At 34.7% G+C, this 17,911-nt stretch overlaps 2 protein-coding genes across 2 annotated transcripts; both read right to left on the bottom strand.

Moving 5' to 3' along the window:
* Positions 1-1,385: 1,385 nt before the first annotated feature.
* Positions 1,386-3,676, bottom strand: LOC110883489 (protein FAR1-RELATED SEQUENCE 5-like). The gene is made up of 7 exons (XM_022131220.1): positions 3,571-3,676; positions 3,318-3,452; positions 3,134-3,229; positions 2,236-3,025; positions 1,868-2,126; positions 1,582-1,755; positions 1,386-1,436 (listed from the first exon to the last, which is right to left on the bottom strand). The coding sequence occupies exons 1-7, from the start codon at positions 3,674-3,676 to the stop codon at positions 1,386-1,388; spliced, it is 1,611 nt and encodes a 536-aa protein (XP_021986912.1).
* Positions 3,677-5,799: 2,123 nt separating this feature from the next.
* LOC110886790 (protein trichome birefringence-like 35) lies at positions 5,800-9,351 on the bottom strand. The gene is made up of 6 exons (XM_022134636.2): positions 9,067-9,351; positions 8,637-8,913; positions 8,102-8,273; positions 7,832-8,028; positions 7,587-7,739; positions 5,800-6,359 (listed from the first exon to the last, which is right to left on the bottom strand). The coding sequence occupies exons 1-6, from the start codon at positions 9,275-9,277 to the stop codon at positions 6,029-6,031; spliced, it is 1,341 nt and encodes a 446-aa protein (XP_021990328.1). The 5' UTR covers positions 9,278-9,351; the 3' UTR covers positions 5,800-6,028.
* Between the last annotated feature and the right edge of the window lie 8,560 nt (positions 9,352-17,911).

Genomic DNA, 17,911 nt, shown 5'->3' with positions numbered 1-17,911 from the left:
CCTCACGTGGTTTAATATATATGCTGTTTTTGTGTGGTTAACACAGAATGTTTTGATCCTTTCAAGTGAAAAGACCCAAGCATTATGGGGACTAACATGTGTTAAGTAGCTGTTTTTATGCCATTGTAAAAAAATAAAACACAAAAACACAGTTATCAAAATGCAGATAATATTAACATAAGCCCATTAATAGCAAACAGAGGTCCCCAAAGATCTTCGGTCCTACAAACACAAAAGTGGCCAAGGCCATAGAGTTTCTTACAATCCTATTTATGGTTAATGGGATCCAAATAGTTCCACCTTCTTACACACGTAACAGAGAAGAGCAGGATGATGTCAAAAGACTGTTACATGTGTGTAAGAAGGCCAAAATGAAGAGAGTCTCCCATTACATAGTACTAGAAAACGACAATAGAGATTTTAATCAGAGGGTGAGTCGCCAGTGGCGGTCTGCCTTTGTTGTTCAACAGCTGCCTTTGCTGCTTTCATTGCAGCCACCTTAAGGTAGTTGCGTGAGTCGTGGTCGTCGACATACAGACCACAACGCTTGCATAAACGAAGCTGCTTTGGACGTTTTAGTGGTTTTGCCTTTGCCTTCTCACCGGGCCTAGAAATGCGAGTATGAGTACCACATCCTTTATTGCGTGCAACTTCTGGATTAGCAACTTCGACTGGAATGTTGATTGGCTGTCCAACTATTTCTTCCATTTGACACTCGTTTGATTCATTTTGAGTTGTAGACAATGGTTGCTTGGAAAGCACATTGATCTTGAAATCCCTGAGTTGGTCAACCAATTTTGCCAACGCATCCTCATCGGTTCTGGCCACATCAACGCATTCAGTAACGAGGTCGAGGATTTCATTCCGCATAACGGACGGTGCGTGTGGGTTGACTCCGTATCGACTGGAAATTGAAAAAACCTGTTTGGGGAGGGCATCTCGACGCTACCTATCGTTTATGTATTGTGGTGGAATCCTTTCAACATTTTTCAATCGATAGACGCAAAAGACATGGCGACACAGATATCCGATACGTGTGAAATTCCTGCATGAGCAACTGGCGGATTGGTCTACAGTGTTATACGTAACCTGTTTTGAACATAGACAGCAAAAAAGAAAAGCCCTTTAGATCAAACATATGTTAGAGGATTGGTAATAATGAAATTGCCTAACATGTGTTACCTGATAGACGTTTGTGATGTTGTTCCTTTTATCCAAATGAGTGACGTCTATCAGAAGACTGGAATTGCTGGGCTCGGTTTGGTTTGTGATGTAGCATAAAAACTTCCCTTTAATTATCTCTTTTTGAACTTGCGCGAAAACAGCGTTTGTGTAAATGGCGAACGCGTGCTGTTCTATCGCTAAATCAGTATTGCCAGTGAACATTATGGATGAGGTTTTGTACTCCGATACACGTTGACGATATCGTTGGCTGTCTACCCTATTTTCAAAGCACATCATAAATTGTACAAGGGTGTTTGCGCTTGTTGAGTTGACCTTGAAGGCAGCGTTAGAGCTTTCGCAGCGGGAGGTGGTCTTCATTAAGCAACACATGGGCAGTTCCCTGAAGTAGGCTGGTACCCAGAGATGTTTGATGTTGTACATGTCGTTCAACCAGCTGTGGTCTTGAAGCCCAAATGTTTGTAGGAGGTCATTCCAGCGGGACTCAAACGTTTCAGGTTTGATATAAACATTCCAAACCAACCGGTGAATGCAGGACCGAAGATCAGTGTTATCGAGCACGTCGGCAGAGATCTGAAAAAGTTAATAGTTACTAACACGAGTTAGATTAAAACAGTGTGAGAAGACATATAAAATTTGTGTCATGTTGAATAACACATGTTAAGGGCTAACAAATCAAGCTAACCTTGGAGGGTAGTTTTTTCATTATATGCCACATGCATAGACGGTGTCGTGATTCGGTAAAGACCATAGGAACAGCTTGTAGCATGGATGGGTCTTGATCACTCAGCACGAGAGTTGGTTGAGTACCGTGTGCCTTCAAGAAAGCCTTAAGCAACCACACATAAGATTCAATGGACTCGGTTGATATCAAACCCGCTCCAAATGTAACACATTGGAAATGATGATCCACACCCGTGAATGGAACAAAAACCATCTTGTACCTATGAACAAAAAATTGTTTTGATGTTAACAATATGTAAAACTTTTTGGGGTTAAGGTTGTATACTTGGGGATCAGGCCTAACATATGTTAATGGGGGGGGGGACTAACCTGTTTGTGCTGTAAGTTGCGTCAAACGCGAGGACATTGCCAAAAGCTTTGTAGTTTAGCTTTGAAATCTCATCAGCCCAGAATACAGAAGACAACTTTCCATTTGATACAGTGTAATCAAAATAGAAGTTGGGTAGGTTGTCAAAACGCTCACGCAGGCGTTCAAGGAAAACTTGTGCGTCGCGTTCACCAATAAAAATTCGCAACTGGTGGCTAAAGTTTTTAAAATCCACCGGAGTCCCATTGACATTGTGATGCCCTCCTTTTAAAGCTACAAGACATCTATAAGCTCTCATTGGTCCGATGCGGTTTAGACTCATATTGTGAATAAATTGTTTCGTGGAGAATGACAGCTTCCGTGATATCTTGCTAAGATCACGGTTGTAACTCTCAACAAGTTCATGATTATGAATATCATTGAAACTCAGAACTGTGTATGAATCGTTCGAGATCGAGACTAGTATGCTTGCCTTACAGTCACACCATGTGAAGTTGGTCCTCCGGTGCTTAACAGAAGATTCATCTAGGGTGTCAAAAGTCCTCTTTGGTTGTGGTTTTCCATATTTTGAGCATCGAAGATACTTGTGTGTGGGAATTCCATTCCAGACTTTAGTTTGCCCTTTTTTTACAAAAAAACCTGCTTCAAACGCATAAAGTTCATACATGGAAAGAACATCCGCAAAAGTTGGATAAGATTTCCCACACACTGGTATGAACTTATCAGCGACGTTAGGAATCCAGTAACGGGCCCCCTGAGGGGTATCAAAAACAAAGTATGGATTCGATGGCCCTGCATCATAAAACGAAAAAGGTTAGGAATCTGCTATACATGGCATGACAAAAGGTTAGAAATCTGTGATATGAGAATAAAGTGGGCTCCCATTGTGCATTGTACAACCGTCTAACTGGCCGCGTGACGATTCAGCAAACATAGAAGGACCATGAGATGATCCAGAAACAGCAACAGTCATGGCCTGCATATGCGAATCTTCCCCTGCTACATGTGAACATTATGGAATATGTTTGAACAATGCCATATCTGGGGAAGAAAAAAACAAACCGAGTGTATAGAAAAAACAAACCTTCTACATTATCCATAACCTGATCATTATTAAACGCGTTGTTCATGAAATTGTTGGATATCACAACATCCGGGGATCTAACAGGGGCTTCAGATGACTGAGAACAATCAACATGCATATAAGTGTATACAGAAGCTTCGAATGGAAAAAGTGAACATGGCCATGCAGTATAGTTTGGATTATTAGATTAAAAAGTTGTAAAAGACAAAAAAAAAGAACTTCGAGAACAGTTAAATTACATATATGGACAAACCTGGAGCATTAAATTCATCATCATTTTGGAAGTCGCTGCAAAAGAACCGGTTGGGGAAACTATGGACCGGCGACATTAATTCTGAGGTTGGTGGATTTGTCTCCATGGATATTAATGGAGAAATGAACAGGGGAGTAGAAGATGACTATGTAGTTCTGTTGAAGAATATATAAAATGAGAAATTGTAAAAGAAATATGGGGGTGGGTGCATGGTACAAATGAGTTGATGGGGGCTGATGTGCATTAAATGCTGATGTCAATTCAAATGGGTTATAATATCTTGCCTAACGAAATTACATATATAACCTTGAAGCAAAAAGTAACAATAACTGTGGGAGGGCTACGTGGCTAAATGATGGCCACTATTATAGTTTGCTAAGTTTTCTAAGAATATAGGGTTTCTTACTAAGCATTATCATATATATATATATATATATATATATATATATATATATATATATATATCACAAAGATGCAACAATAAATATTATATGAATAAGAAAACAATAAAAACGAGTATCGTAATGCGACATGTCGCTCCCGCCGCATCGCGCGGACATCCAGTTAGTTTTATCAGACAAACTAGTAAAAATAATAAAGGGATAATGAACAAACATCAATTTAATGCGAGGGTTAACTTGTGGTTAGTGTCTCGTCTAAATAAGGTTAATTTCTTCCGTCCTCGTTGATTACTGCGATGATCATTCAAACCAACCACAACACCGTGAAACTCGTTACAAGGAGGAATATTGGGGGGGGGGGTTCTTCTTGTAACCACCCACCGGTGTGAGAGTAAGAACTTGTTTTGAGGACAAAAGCGTGTGTGTATTAGGTGAGATTAGAGGAACTAACTCTTACCGGATCATCCTTAATCTGCGCCGATAATGGAATCTTCCTTACCGGTTAGTGTAAAAGGACGAAATGTGTAATTAGTTTTGCAAATAAAGGATTGTGACTGTAATTATTAAAGTTAAATGCTATCAATTGCAATCCGGTACAAACATAAAGAACGAAAAGTGTAATTTACCCAACTTTAAAAGATAAACGACTTTAAAAAGAACGATTTTGAAAAGCAAATGGTTTAAAAAGAAACAATGTTAAAATCGATAAATGGTTTAAACAAAATGTAAAAAAAACAATTATTTTTTAAAAGAACTTTTATAAAAACAACGGTTAATGAAAATACATATTTATTTATATATTTAAACGTATTTTGTTAAATAATAATCGTGAAAATAACAAAATAATAAAAAAAAACTTGAGTAACTGCATTGATAATCTCTTAAATATTAAAGAGTAAACTGCCAAAATGGTCCCTAAGATTTAGTCACTTTAGTACAAAACTCAAACATTTTGAATCTGGGTCCATGTGGTTTCAATTTTGTTGACATTTTCATCCAAAATCAAAATCTGGTCAGATTTTTCAGTTAACATCCAGCTTTTTGGTCTTTTTTCTCCTTTTTAATAAAAGGCAAAATGGTCTTTTAACGTTTTATTATAAAAAAATTTTTAAAAATCTGACTATTTCGCCCTTTATAACAACGAAGGAAAAAGACAAAAAAAATGAATGTTAACTGAAAAATATGACCAGAATTTGCTTTTGGTGAAAATGACAACAAAACTGAAACCACGGGAACCCAGATTCAAAAGGTTTGAATTTTGGATTAAAGTTGCAAAAATGACCAAACCTCATGGACCATTTTGGCAATTTACTCAATATTAAAATAACTTTGTAATTATCAAAAACAATCCCTAAGGTATATAATGACCTAATTATCCTTACACTTAACTGCAAAAAAGTAACAAAGTTAGTGTCAGGGGCCAAAACCGATACAAAATGCAACATCAGGGTCCGATATGTTAAAAGATTCATTTTTTAGCTTAAATCGTTAAATAGACTAAACCATAGGGGCCAAAACAGTAATTTACTCTATTTTATTTATTTTTTTAAGTTATTATGTTTATAACATGTCAACTTATTTTTAAAATTCCAGATATCGACGAACTCACCCAAATAACTTAGGTTATTACATAAAAAATTTTAAAAAACTAAAACACTAAATAAATGGGTCAACCTACGAACCCGCTGGGTTGACACAAACACAACCCGCTTATCCCCTTTAGACTAAACCCCAACCCATAAAATACGTGTTAGGTTCGTGTAGTGTCCAAAATTCACACCCCTGTCCAGCCGGAACCAAGGTTAACATTGCAAGAACCATTGTCATGTGAACAAAAATAAATAAAATATAAGATCATATTTACCAGACATGGTTACAATTGAAGTTCATTACATTTTCATACAGTTTACTCTTTTGTGAACAACATTTCAGTCATCAATCACCCGAAGACCTGACCGCAGCCAAATCGCCATCTTTGATTCAGCACAGGATTCAAAATCTTGTTTTAATAAAAAAAAAACCCACTGCAATATGCCATGAAGCACAAAACTTTGTATTCATAGAAAATGGAACAACAGTTGATTCCAAACATCAGGGACACCAGGCAAGCACCAATGTATGCAATCGGAATAACTCGCCGGGTTTGCCAACTGCTCAGCCGATCGACTTTCCCAAAATTTCCTATAGATTGACGGGTGACCGTCTTTTCGGTATTCAGACATCTGAGTAATGTTTATAACACTAACCTTAGACTTCAACTTATTTACAATATTCCCCACCATCCTCATTGTAGGAAGATCCGAACCACTTCCCCGATATCTTTCATCTTCGATAGGAGCTTTTTCATTATAACAGTTCCCTTCCGTTTCCGGTTCCCACTCCCGACTCCTACCAAACAAATTAATTAAATAGTTAAATACTGTTTTAGAACATCTTCAGTAACAATGGTTTGTATATAAACTAATGCGGCAGCCGTGATTAAAGACAATGGTTTATCGGGACACATGCATTGCAAATAGACTTCGTACAACTTTCTCAATATAATAACTTTGCATTCTAGCTACATTTTTTGTTCAACATGTTTCATATAAACCACAGTGAAAATTGACAAACTTATAAGTAAATGGGTCGAAACCGTCACCCTAAATGGGTCATGTCTGCCAGTGACATGAGCCCAAAAATCGTTCCAGACACATGAACCCGGACACGACACAAGCTTTCGAAGGTTGACACAAACACAACCGTTCAACTTGAAAATTTTATTTTAGAGTAAACTGCTAAAATGGTCCCTGAGGTTTGGTCACTTTTGTCACTTTAATCCAAAACTCAAACCTTTTAAATTTGGGTCCCTATGTTTTCAATTTTGTTGCCTTTTTCATCCAAAATCAAAATCTGGTTAGATTTTTCAGTTAACATTCAATTTTTTTGTCTTTTTCCTCCCTTTTATTGAAGGGCAAAATGGTCTTTTAACGTTTTATTGTAAAAAATTAAAAAAATCTGACCATTTTGCCCTTCATTAAAAGGGAGGAAAAAGACAAAAAAACTGGATGTTAACTGAAAAACCTGACCAGATTTTGATTTTGGATGAAAATGGCAACAAAATTGAAACAATAGGGACCCAAATTTAAAAGGTTTGAGTTTTGGACTAAAGTGGCAAAACTGACCAAACATGAGGGACCATTTTAGCAGTTTACTCTTTATTTTATGATTTCTTTGCTTATTAATGCTCTAAAATGACAAATTTACAACCAAAAATACAAATTTATGTTAAATAATTAATTTTAAGCTATAAACCTCATGTTAATTTCTCTTCTTGTCTTTTAAATTTTGTCACAAAATGCCCAATCAGTTCAAATTATGACTTAATAATATTTCTATAAAAAATAATAGAAATTAACTTGTTAAACGGGTCAACCATGAACCCATCAGTTTAACCTTAAACAACTCATTATCCAAACGTGTTCGTAGATTTACCTAAAAGTTAACCGGAACCCGTTTAGAATGAACCCAAACCCACGAATTTCGTTATATGTTTGCGTTGTGTTAGAAACTAACACCACTACGCATCCTACAATACTTTTTGAATAATCGCCAATGACGAAAGAATGGATTTACCATAGATGAGTAGGGGACATTGTAACGAAAAACACTTTCTTCTTCAATGGATCGACATTAGATTCTATCCACTTTGCCCATTCATTCATGGCCAACTCCATGGCGTCTAAGCTCTCCGCTTCTTCACATACTCCATTTTCCTCGTTACTCCATCTAAAATAAAGACGAAAACGATATTATAGATCATAATATATGTTGAAATACCAATATCAAATTTATACATATAACGGATATGAATCACTCACGACAACTTTACAGGGCCTTGTCTCCACCACAAGTACGAGTTAAAAACCAATATATCAACATGATCCCATTCAGATGCATGCCTAAGAACAGAATCTGGACGGATTATTCTCTCATCCAATCTGTGATTGACTGGATCATCTGAGTTTGACTCGACTATAAGTGGGGCCCACTGAAATTCCACTGTTGCATTGTATTCCTATGTAGAAAACATACAGGCATTGGATAATTGGAACTATGAATTCCATCTTAAAGTCAAAGAATCAAAATACCTCTGCTCGGAATATGGTAAGCGGGGCATTTGGTGTGATTGACTTCTTATTGGCAGGGATTACGGACTCTAATAAGCATAACATTGATATCCATTGGCCTCTGTTTAGCGAGTCACCTACAAACATCAATCTCTTTCCCCTCAATTTATCCCACATCTCAGTTGCATTCCATCTATAATTCATTCAAACATGATTAAGAAACTCAATTTCATGTGAAATAGCACACCCGTGTGGTCAAAACGGGTCATATTACGCACTGGTCAACGGGTGACCGACAAACATTTTTCCATCCAACTTTACGCATAATGTTGAAGTAACAAATGCATGTAATGTTTAGATCTGTTTGACCTCGTCGGCCCATTTGATTCATTTCCTCAATTACATTTTCTTATTTGACCCGTTTGAGATTAAATCATAATATAGAACCCAAACTAGCTTATTTATAATGCCTGATTCTAAATCGTAATCAAGTGACACTTATGATCTATATATCTGATTGAGTTATGAATATCGATAAACTTGAAACAAACATTACCTCTTTAAATCACAGCCATGAGGTTGCCATCTCCAGTTTTGGTACATCAAATCAGGTCTTCCATGTTTGTGACAAGCCAATTGGTCAGACATGTATGGACAATCAGATTCATTATAAAGCGGAACCGAAATGTTGTCAAATACCCATCTGCCCGAAAACACATTGCACGAATCTTTCGTGTTTTCTTGCTCATCAGATTGAAGCAAAGGTGTGTTCAAATTAGATCTTCCATTGTACTTTACTGTAGAGTTACAGATGCTGAATCTATCCAAAGTCCCTGCCATTTTTAGAGATGAAAACTATTATCTAACTCACAATAAGACAAATACTTGCTGATTAATTTAACACAACGGTTTAAAACCGAAGGGATATGAACATAAACCCTAGGGAGCAATTATAAACAAAAAATGAACACAAACGCATTACAAACCTGCAGAAGCTTTCGAACTGCTTCGACTGAGGGAAGAAAATGTCTTCTTGACATCATTCCGAGTAGCGATATCATTTGGTTTCCGGTTTTCGTTCCGGTGGATTTCTTGAAAGCGGTGTTCGTTGTAGAAGATGGTGCAGAGGACGAAGAGGAAGAAGACGATTGCTATGAGTGGAAGTTGGGTCTTCTTCTTGTGCCATCTCTGAATCATTCTAGAGAGAGAAAGCAGCGATGTAATTTGTGGCCGCTCACTATTTTGATTTTGATTTTGATTTTGACTTTGGAAAGAAATTTGGACCATTTCAATCAAATATTCCCGACACTATTCGCCAGCAATTAACGCTTAAGACGCTGGTTATTCTTAGATTATAGATCTTTAATTTAATGTAACAACCAATGTTTTAAAACCTCATTTACTTACACTTGTTATACTATAGGGAAAAGAAATGGGGTAGGCTAAATGTACCCCCTCTTGTTACTTTTTATACCCCCATTTCATAAAATCACATTAAAACTTGTAATATTTACCCCTATACAAATTATCATTCTAAAAAATATTCTTTTTGTTATAAAACAAATTCAAAAGTGTAAAAAAAGATTACAGACATTTTTTTTTTCAAAAAAAAATATTGTCTTTTAATTTTTATTAAAAAAACATATTTTTTTAAAAGTTCTTGGATATTATTTTCAAAGACACTTTCTCAAATAGTATTTCGATTATGATTTTTTATCGAACATCTTTACAATTAAATAATAACATTTTTTTATAAAAAAAAGTTTTGAACTCTCGTTTTAAAAAAAAAGGTTAAAGGTCTTACTTTTATAGTTTTTAATACTTTAAATGTGTTTATAATATATTTAACAATTTTTATTTATTAAAGAGTAATAAAGTTTTTCTTTTAAAATAATGTTTATAGCCCTAGCACATATTAATCATTCAAACCATCTATGTAAGTGAACAAATATACAATAGGTACTAAAATAATTTTATCAAACTATAAATTAACAATCTATATAAGTTCAAATTTAATTAGTGTAAGGAGTATGTTATAACCAAGTTAAAACCAGTTTAAGACTTTCGATCGAAGTGAACACTTTAAAAAATATGTTTTTTTAATTAATATAAAAAAACAAAAAAAAATTGAAAAAAAAAAACGTCTACAATAATTTTTTTACACTTTTGAATTTGTTTTGTAACAAAAAGAATACTTTTAAAAAATGATAACATGTATAGGGGGTAAATATGATAAGTTTAAATGTAATTTTATGAAAAGGGGGTATGAAAAGTAACAAGAGGGGGTACGTTTAGTAGCCCCCAAAGAAATTTGTTATGGGGTTTGGTTGTGTTTAGGTCGTGATACTTACACTTGTTATATTATAGGGAAAAGAAAAAAAATAGTCGTCTAGAAAACTCGTTCAAAACCAACATGTATTATGTTTTAGCACCATCACCACTTTGATGGGTGGTCGGGGGTTTTCCTATAAAGGTATTTAAGATCAATTTGTATATAATAGGAAAAAGCACTGTTAGGGAGGATTCGAACTTGGGGTAAAGTTTAAGAGCTTATTCTTGTCTTGAGAGAGTTAGCGAGTATCTTCGAAGCAACTGCACTAGCTCTTATAAAAAAATATGTTATTTTTTAGTTGAGTTGAGATCGCTATTAACTTTCTTTTTACACTTGATTTTTATTTTACATTTAAAACCTAAACGAGCAGCCCATCATAAGACCATGCGTAATGGGGCGTTTTTTTTAAAAATTTTTGCCCGAAAACGCCCTATAACGCCCCACCCCCCATTACAGGGGGCGTTATCAGGCGTGATTTTCGAAAAAAAAAGGCTCCGGCGTTTTAAAAATAACGCTTAAAATTGTGGGGGCCACCATCTTTCGACCGTTGCTTCAAACGGTAACTTTCTTTATTTATTTTTTTTTTATTTTAAATAATTCCCACTATATATATTTAACTCACATTCACACCATTTTTTATACAAAACTTCACAAACTCTCCCACTTTCTTCCAACTTTTATAAAAAAAAACCCACTTTCTTCTTATTTTTATACAACCATGCATCCTTTCCGCCCTCCTTTTGGTGTCCCCGCTAGACCCGCAAACCCGAACACAACCCAACCGCAAACCCCATTCAACCTTCAAGACATGGACCCTAGCTTTTTAAGTTACGCGGCTTACTTAAGTGGCGCCCCTCCGTTTGTTCCTCCAACTTTTGGCTATGGTCAAGCCGGCGGGTCTCAACCGTCACAACCCGAAGCCGAACCCGATGTGGAAGTCGTACCGGAGACGCAACCCGAACCGGTGCAAGAAACATCGAAACGCGGCAAAAGGTCGCATAAGAAGAAGGATAAGGACGCACCGAGGCGTACAAAAAATATAATCAAATGGACGAAGGAAGAGGAATACGCGTTGACTCGGGCGTATGTCGACATTTTGGAGGACGAAGAGACGGGTAAATATTTTATATAAATATTATTTTACTTACTTTGTTATTTTATTTTTTAACAAACAACTTATTATTTTTTTTTTGTAGCAAACTTTCAAACGGGTCCGGTTTTTTGGGATAGGGTTCGTGCACTCTTCTTTAGCACGTGGGGTCAAGGCGAACATCGGGACAAAGACTCGATTTCTAGCAAATGGACCGACATAAACAACAAGTGTCATGCGTTTCAAGAAGTCTTCCAACGTAACTACGATAATCGCCCGAGTGGTGAAGGTGACGTGGGGGTTTTAACGAAGAGTTTGGAGGAGTTCGAGAGGACAAAAGGCCCTTTCACGTACTACAAGTGTTGGGAGCTACTTCGAAAAAGTCCAAAGTGGGCGGTAGTTAACCCAATGACGTCTAGTAGTAGACGTCGGGCTAAAAGGTCAAAAACATCATCCTCCGTTGACCCGTCAACTCCGACATCGGATGCCCGCAATGTTGATTTAAACGAGGCGGTGGACGAGGGCATTCAAGAAGAGTTGGCCCGACCCGCCGGTAGAAGAAAGGGAGCCGGGAAAAAAACGCTCGAGTCGTCTTCCGATCTCGAGTTAAAGGATGATTTCGAGGAGATGAACCGTCGTCTCCAAGACATTCGAGATCTCGGCCACCAACGTTATGAAATTATGAAGGAACGAATGGCCGAAACAAAAAAATTTAACGAGATGCAAGAGGCGAGGCAAATGGAAAAGGACATCGAGTTTTTGTCCAAACCTATCGACCATCTACAAGGCGATGCGTTGATCCTTGCGCAAATGCGTCGCCAAAAAATTAAAGAAAAATATGGACTCTAGATCATATTATTTTTTTTATGTTTTTTTTTATTTTTTTCAGTTATTTTTCTGTTTTTTTTTTATTTTCAGCTTTTTTTTTTTACTTTCGGTTTTTTCTTTAGTTTTTTTTTTTCAAGTAATGTAATTTTTTTTTAAATTAATGAATGTTATTTTATGTTTTAAATTTAAAAAAAAATAATTGTGAAATGATTGTAAAATGATTGAATGGGGCATTATGGGGCATTATACCACTACACCACTTTTGCTATAATGCCCCCTTGCTGACTAGGACGCCACATGGCGCAAAACGCCCCATGGTGGGGGCATTATAGTGTTATACCACTACGCATGGTCTAAGTACGCCAATGTTTCTAAAGGAATTGGGTGTGGTCATGACTCTCATCAGTGGCAGACCCGGAAATTTTTTCATGGAGGTGCGGAATATTTTTTAAGATTTTAGGCCCCTAGGTATATAAATAAAATCTGGTTCATATCGGGTCGTATCGGGTAGGTTCGGGTCGGGTCATGTAAAACAAAAGAATATCAAGCTAAAATTTATATAATTATCAAAAACATATCAAATGCCGTTACAAACATATTTAAAATATCGCTCTACGGGTTTCATTTTTTTAAAATCTATACAAAACATCTAGAACTACTTTTCTAACCAAGTTTTTTTCTATATAACATATACAACTAAGTTTCAACACTAAACACTTAAACAATTATCGCCATACTTCATACTTTTCAACTTTAAAATCAAACCATAGTTTTGATTGTTGGTTCCTTCTAACTAACCATTTAAACACACTAAACTTTAACTAAAACAACAAAATCAACCAACTAAAGTTTCAAAAAACAAAAAAAAAAAAAAAACAACAAAAATTTCAAACTTTTTTAACAATTGTATTTATCCTAAAAATCCAAATAAAACAAGAAAACTAAAAAAAATAATCGAACCACACCCGAAAATAGTGATGAGATGTTGTTTTCGTGAGTTTGGTGGCCGAAATTGCGGTGGGTTGGGTTATTATATTTTAGTTCAAATTAGATTATTAGATTGGGCTAGGCTTGAGTTATGGTATGTTTATTGGGTTAAAGGTTAACAGATAGTTAGATAGTTAATTGGGTTAAGTGAAACTTAATTAGTTAAGTGGAAAGTTAATTAGATTGTATTTTTTTTAAAAAGTCAGTGATTACAATAAATTTTTTACAAATTCATAGATTATTAAATTCACTAGGGTATAATAATTATATCTAACAATCAAGCATAAATAAATAAACATCGTCACAAAATAAGTATTCTGATCATAAAGAAAATGAACTTAAATAAGAAATTAGAAAACAAAAACCTTCTTATTTTTCATCTAAGGAAGAAACTAATTAGTTTTACAATTTTATAAAAGGAAAAGTGACGGTGCACAACACCCAAAGTTTTTTTTGCTTTGGAAACTATGTTTTTAATGTATTGGTAAATTACAAAAACACCTTTTAGTTAAAAAAAAGTTTATTACAATAGAAGGTCATCATCTTCTCCAAATGCTTGCAACCATGTCTATACGTACCAGTCGGAAAATTTTCGGATTTTTGATAGTTTATCAAAATTAGGTATCTTCTTATGGGTTGGTTTCGAAAGTCAAGGGGTGCGATTGCAAAATTTCATGGGGTGCGCTCGAGAATTTCATGCATATATAACACTAATATTTTTTTTCAAGGGGTGCGCCTGCCCACCCACGGACACCAATAGGTCCGCCCCTGACCCTCATGACTACCATGACCCTTCACGTCAGTGTCATGTCACCCACCTCTAATCCACCATCCAAAATAACTAGGGATGGCAATCAAACCCGAACCCGATGGGTAAACCCGAAACCCGACACATTTGGGACGGGTTTGGGGTCGGTTAATTGGGTTTGGGAATAGTTTTTATTTTTTTCGCGGGTTTGGGACGGGTTTGGGATTTAGTAATATACCCGTTTACCCGACCCAATTACCCGATAAAGTGTGCCCGTTTACCCGATTGTATACCCAATATAATTTCTTTTATATTATTAACTAGTCTAAGTACCCGTGTAATACACGGGTGGCTAAAGAACAAATAAATTATACTTTGAAACGTAAATTCTTTATTACAGTTTCGTTCTAATATTATGATGTATTTTAATCTACATAAATGTAAAGTTAGTACCTCAGAACATTATGATCAATGATGCCTATTGATAATACCCGCGAATATTGGAGTGTTGAACAATGATATGTTTCTTACTTTGTGAAAACAGAATACGTTGTTATCATATCAATTTTAAGTTATAATATAAAAAAAAAATATTCATCGTACTACAAATGTAAAAAAAGTGGATAGATGATGTGTATGTAAGAAATATGATTCTCGGATGTCAATATATATTTAAAATTTGTTACTCTAAAACTTATGGTTCATGGAGTTTCGTAACAAATAACTTCAAATTCGGTTTAGACCAATTGAAAAAACAATCAGTTGTACATTACTAAAGTTGTAAATATATTTATAATTAGTTGTAAAAAAATTGAACATCTAATAATCTAATAAGAATTTTATATCCTAAAATAAACAAGACAATAGGTATTAAAATTTTTTGAGTAAAATATATAAAAGTAAAAAATTCTTACCAAACTTACCGTCCAATTACTTTTATTTTAATAAATATTTTCGGCAAGAATGTATGATAATATCTTTTAACAAAACAATCATCATTATCATTGCAAATATATCAAATCAACTTCTTGAAAATAAGCTTACCTTCTTCACATGCTTCAAGAAAAGGTTCACCGGCGGTTCTAAAAATTGGTAAAGGTAAGTTCCGACTTCAACTCCGATCACTTGTAAGAACATGGTTACTTTCATTTACCAACTAAAATTATCAACGGTATTACAAACAACTCAAGAATTGTGTTTATTTCCATCGATTATTGAAGAATTAGACGTGAAATCAGAGTTAGGTTTTCATTAATTCGAAAGTTCTGTATGTTATCTGTGTTTAAGAAGGAGTATATGTATTGCATGTGTTTGAGTGTATATAATTTCGGTTATTACTTTGATTTGGTTGATAGATTTGATGATATTGTTATGAAGAAAAAATGTTACTTAATAGTGTGATTTGGATGATTGAATAGATATGATTATCATCTTAAATTTATGATCCAGAATTTTTTTTGTTGATTTGTATTCAAAGTAAGATTATATTTAAATCATCTTGAACACTATAAAATGATAATTTTTGGTAAAAAATAATTGACTCGTTTATTTATTTCTAATACTCTATATAAATGTAATGATCAGGAAACGTTGCTTTAGTCTTGTTTATATGTATATTGTAGATATTAATTGTATCAGCAAAATGTGTGTGAACATCTGTTTAAAATATTATTTTCTTATTGATATGAACATATATGTATCCATTGAAGTTCAACACTAAATGTTTATACCATATGTTGGTATAATGCAGGTTTAAAAAATGAGTCCCTCATGCATTGCAATCTTAGAAGAGCCATCGTCGTTAAAACTTGTATGTATAAAGGATAAAAAATAATATATATAACCTGTATTACAAATTATGTAACGACTAACTTTAACCGCAGGTGCTGCCAATTGATTTTGTTAAGAATGTATACGGAGAATATTGGCAAAGGAAAAAAATAATCATAAATCATGAAAGTCGTAGAAGTTGGCCAGTTTCTTTAAGAAGTGTAAGTGGGGAATCTGTTATAACCGACGGATGGAGTAATTTAGTAAAGGATCTTGAATTGACAAAGAGGACGATATTGCGATTAAGGATAATGGAGGACAAAAGTATGGAAATCAGTTGCTTCGTTGAAAACATAAGTGGTGAATCTTTTGTAACATTCAATCGTTACAACGTTTTAAAGATAATAGTAAGTATACTATTATTTCTTAATGATTTTTTATTTTGTCATACTTGAAATATAGATGATTTACATAAATATATATCAATAAAATGTTACATTACTTTTCAGGTGTTTCCAGAAGCTTATGTCACAAAATGTTACTCGTACGTCCCAGTGAACGACTGTTACAACATAAATGCAGCAGGTCATAGTTGGAAAGTTGAGACGGAAAAAATAAATGATAACTATGTTTTTACAAAAGGTTGTCCGAAGTTATTTCATGATCTTGGAATAGAAGAGGATGATTTACTGTTGTTGATGAAAACTGACAACGCAACATTTGAGATAAAGATATATCGTAGAGGAGTTGAGTTAGATGTGAACATCAAAGAAGAAAGTGATGATGAATCTGTGCTGGAAATACCTAAACACACATACTACAAAAACGTTGACTTTGTAAGTATTTTATACTAAATTATAAGACTTTAGTAAAAAATCGGACTTACTTACGTATGTTATTGTATGACAGACTTTATGTGAAGACGATGATTCAGTTGATCTGTTTATGTGTGAGGTAATAAGCATCCATTTATGTAGATAAATATAAATTAGAATTAGCTTTTGGGATTTTACTAAGTATAAATGTATGATAAATAGAAGAATGAAAGTGGTTACAAAGATGAGGGGAGTAAGAACGTTGGTGGAGAAGAAGCCTCGAACGTGGAAACAAAGAGTGTGATGAGAGAAGAGATAAACCAACTGCCAAAAGAAGATGTAAGAATTTTAATCATAATAATACATGAGTAGTACTTTTAATATGTATAGCCATATTTATTTTTTACTTCTTGGTCATTGATGTCTAAAATAAGAAATTGTGTAAACAGGTTAAGAAAAAAGGAAAACATATTGAGGGATATTGTAAGGCAGACGAAGGTAAGGTGCTGATATGCGGAACAGAAGTGGAAATGCAAACCGTTTCAACAGTTGGAAAAAGAACACGCAGTCGGTTGGTACGTATAACAACATTTACTTATGATTAACTCAAAGAGATTAAAATATATAATACATATTTTATTATAAACATTATGTGTTTCTGTAATAATTAGGAAAAAGACATTAAAAAGATATCGGGCAGTAAATTGAAGATATCAGATGTTGCACCAAAACGTGTTGCAAGGAAGAATTCTGTAGATAAAGATGGTTGCTGTGAATTTACACAAAAGGGAGGTAACAGAATGGTATGTTTTTTCAACACTAATTGATAAACGGTAAGACTATAACATTCATAAGGCTGGTTTAATTGTTAATTATCATATTCATGCAGAGATTGCCTGCTAATGTTGTAAGAATTGGCGGATTAAAAAACAAAGTGCATGTGTTAAAAGTGAGGAGCATGAAGGGAAAAACAGTCGATATGAATGTTAGGCGCCAAAAGAATGGAGATGATGTGAGGTATGCAATCGAAGGATGTCCAATGTTCATGAAAGAGAATGGGCTTCGTCTGGGTGACAAAATGCATTTCAAATTCATAAGCAAAGGAAATCTGCTGATCTTAACAGACGTGGATCAAGTTAATGCAGGTTGAAAGGTAAATGTTTAAGCTAATGAAGAAGGTTTTTTGTGTACTCGAAATGAGGACTATATTATGCAAGTTATGTTATGTTTACTTTTGTTTTGGACATGTAATCAGTGGTTA

This window comes from Helianthus annuus, chromosome 16 (genome assembly GCF_002127325.2).
Source record: "Helianthus annuus cultivar XRQ/B chromosome 16, HanXRQr2.0-SUNRISE, whole genome shotgun sequence".
NCBI lineage: Eukaryota > Viridiplantae > Streptophyta > Magnoliopsida > Asterales > Asteraceae > Helianthus > Helianthus annuus.
The sequence above is the reverse complement of the archived record's forward strand: the minus strand, read 5'-3'. Positions and strand labels throughout refer to the sequence as shown.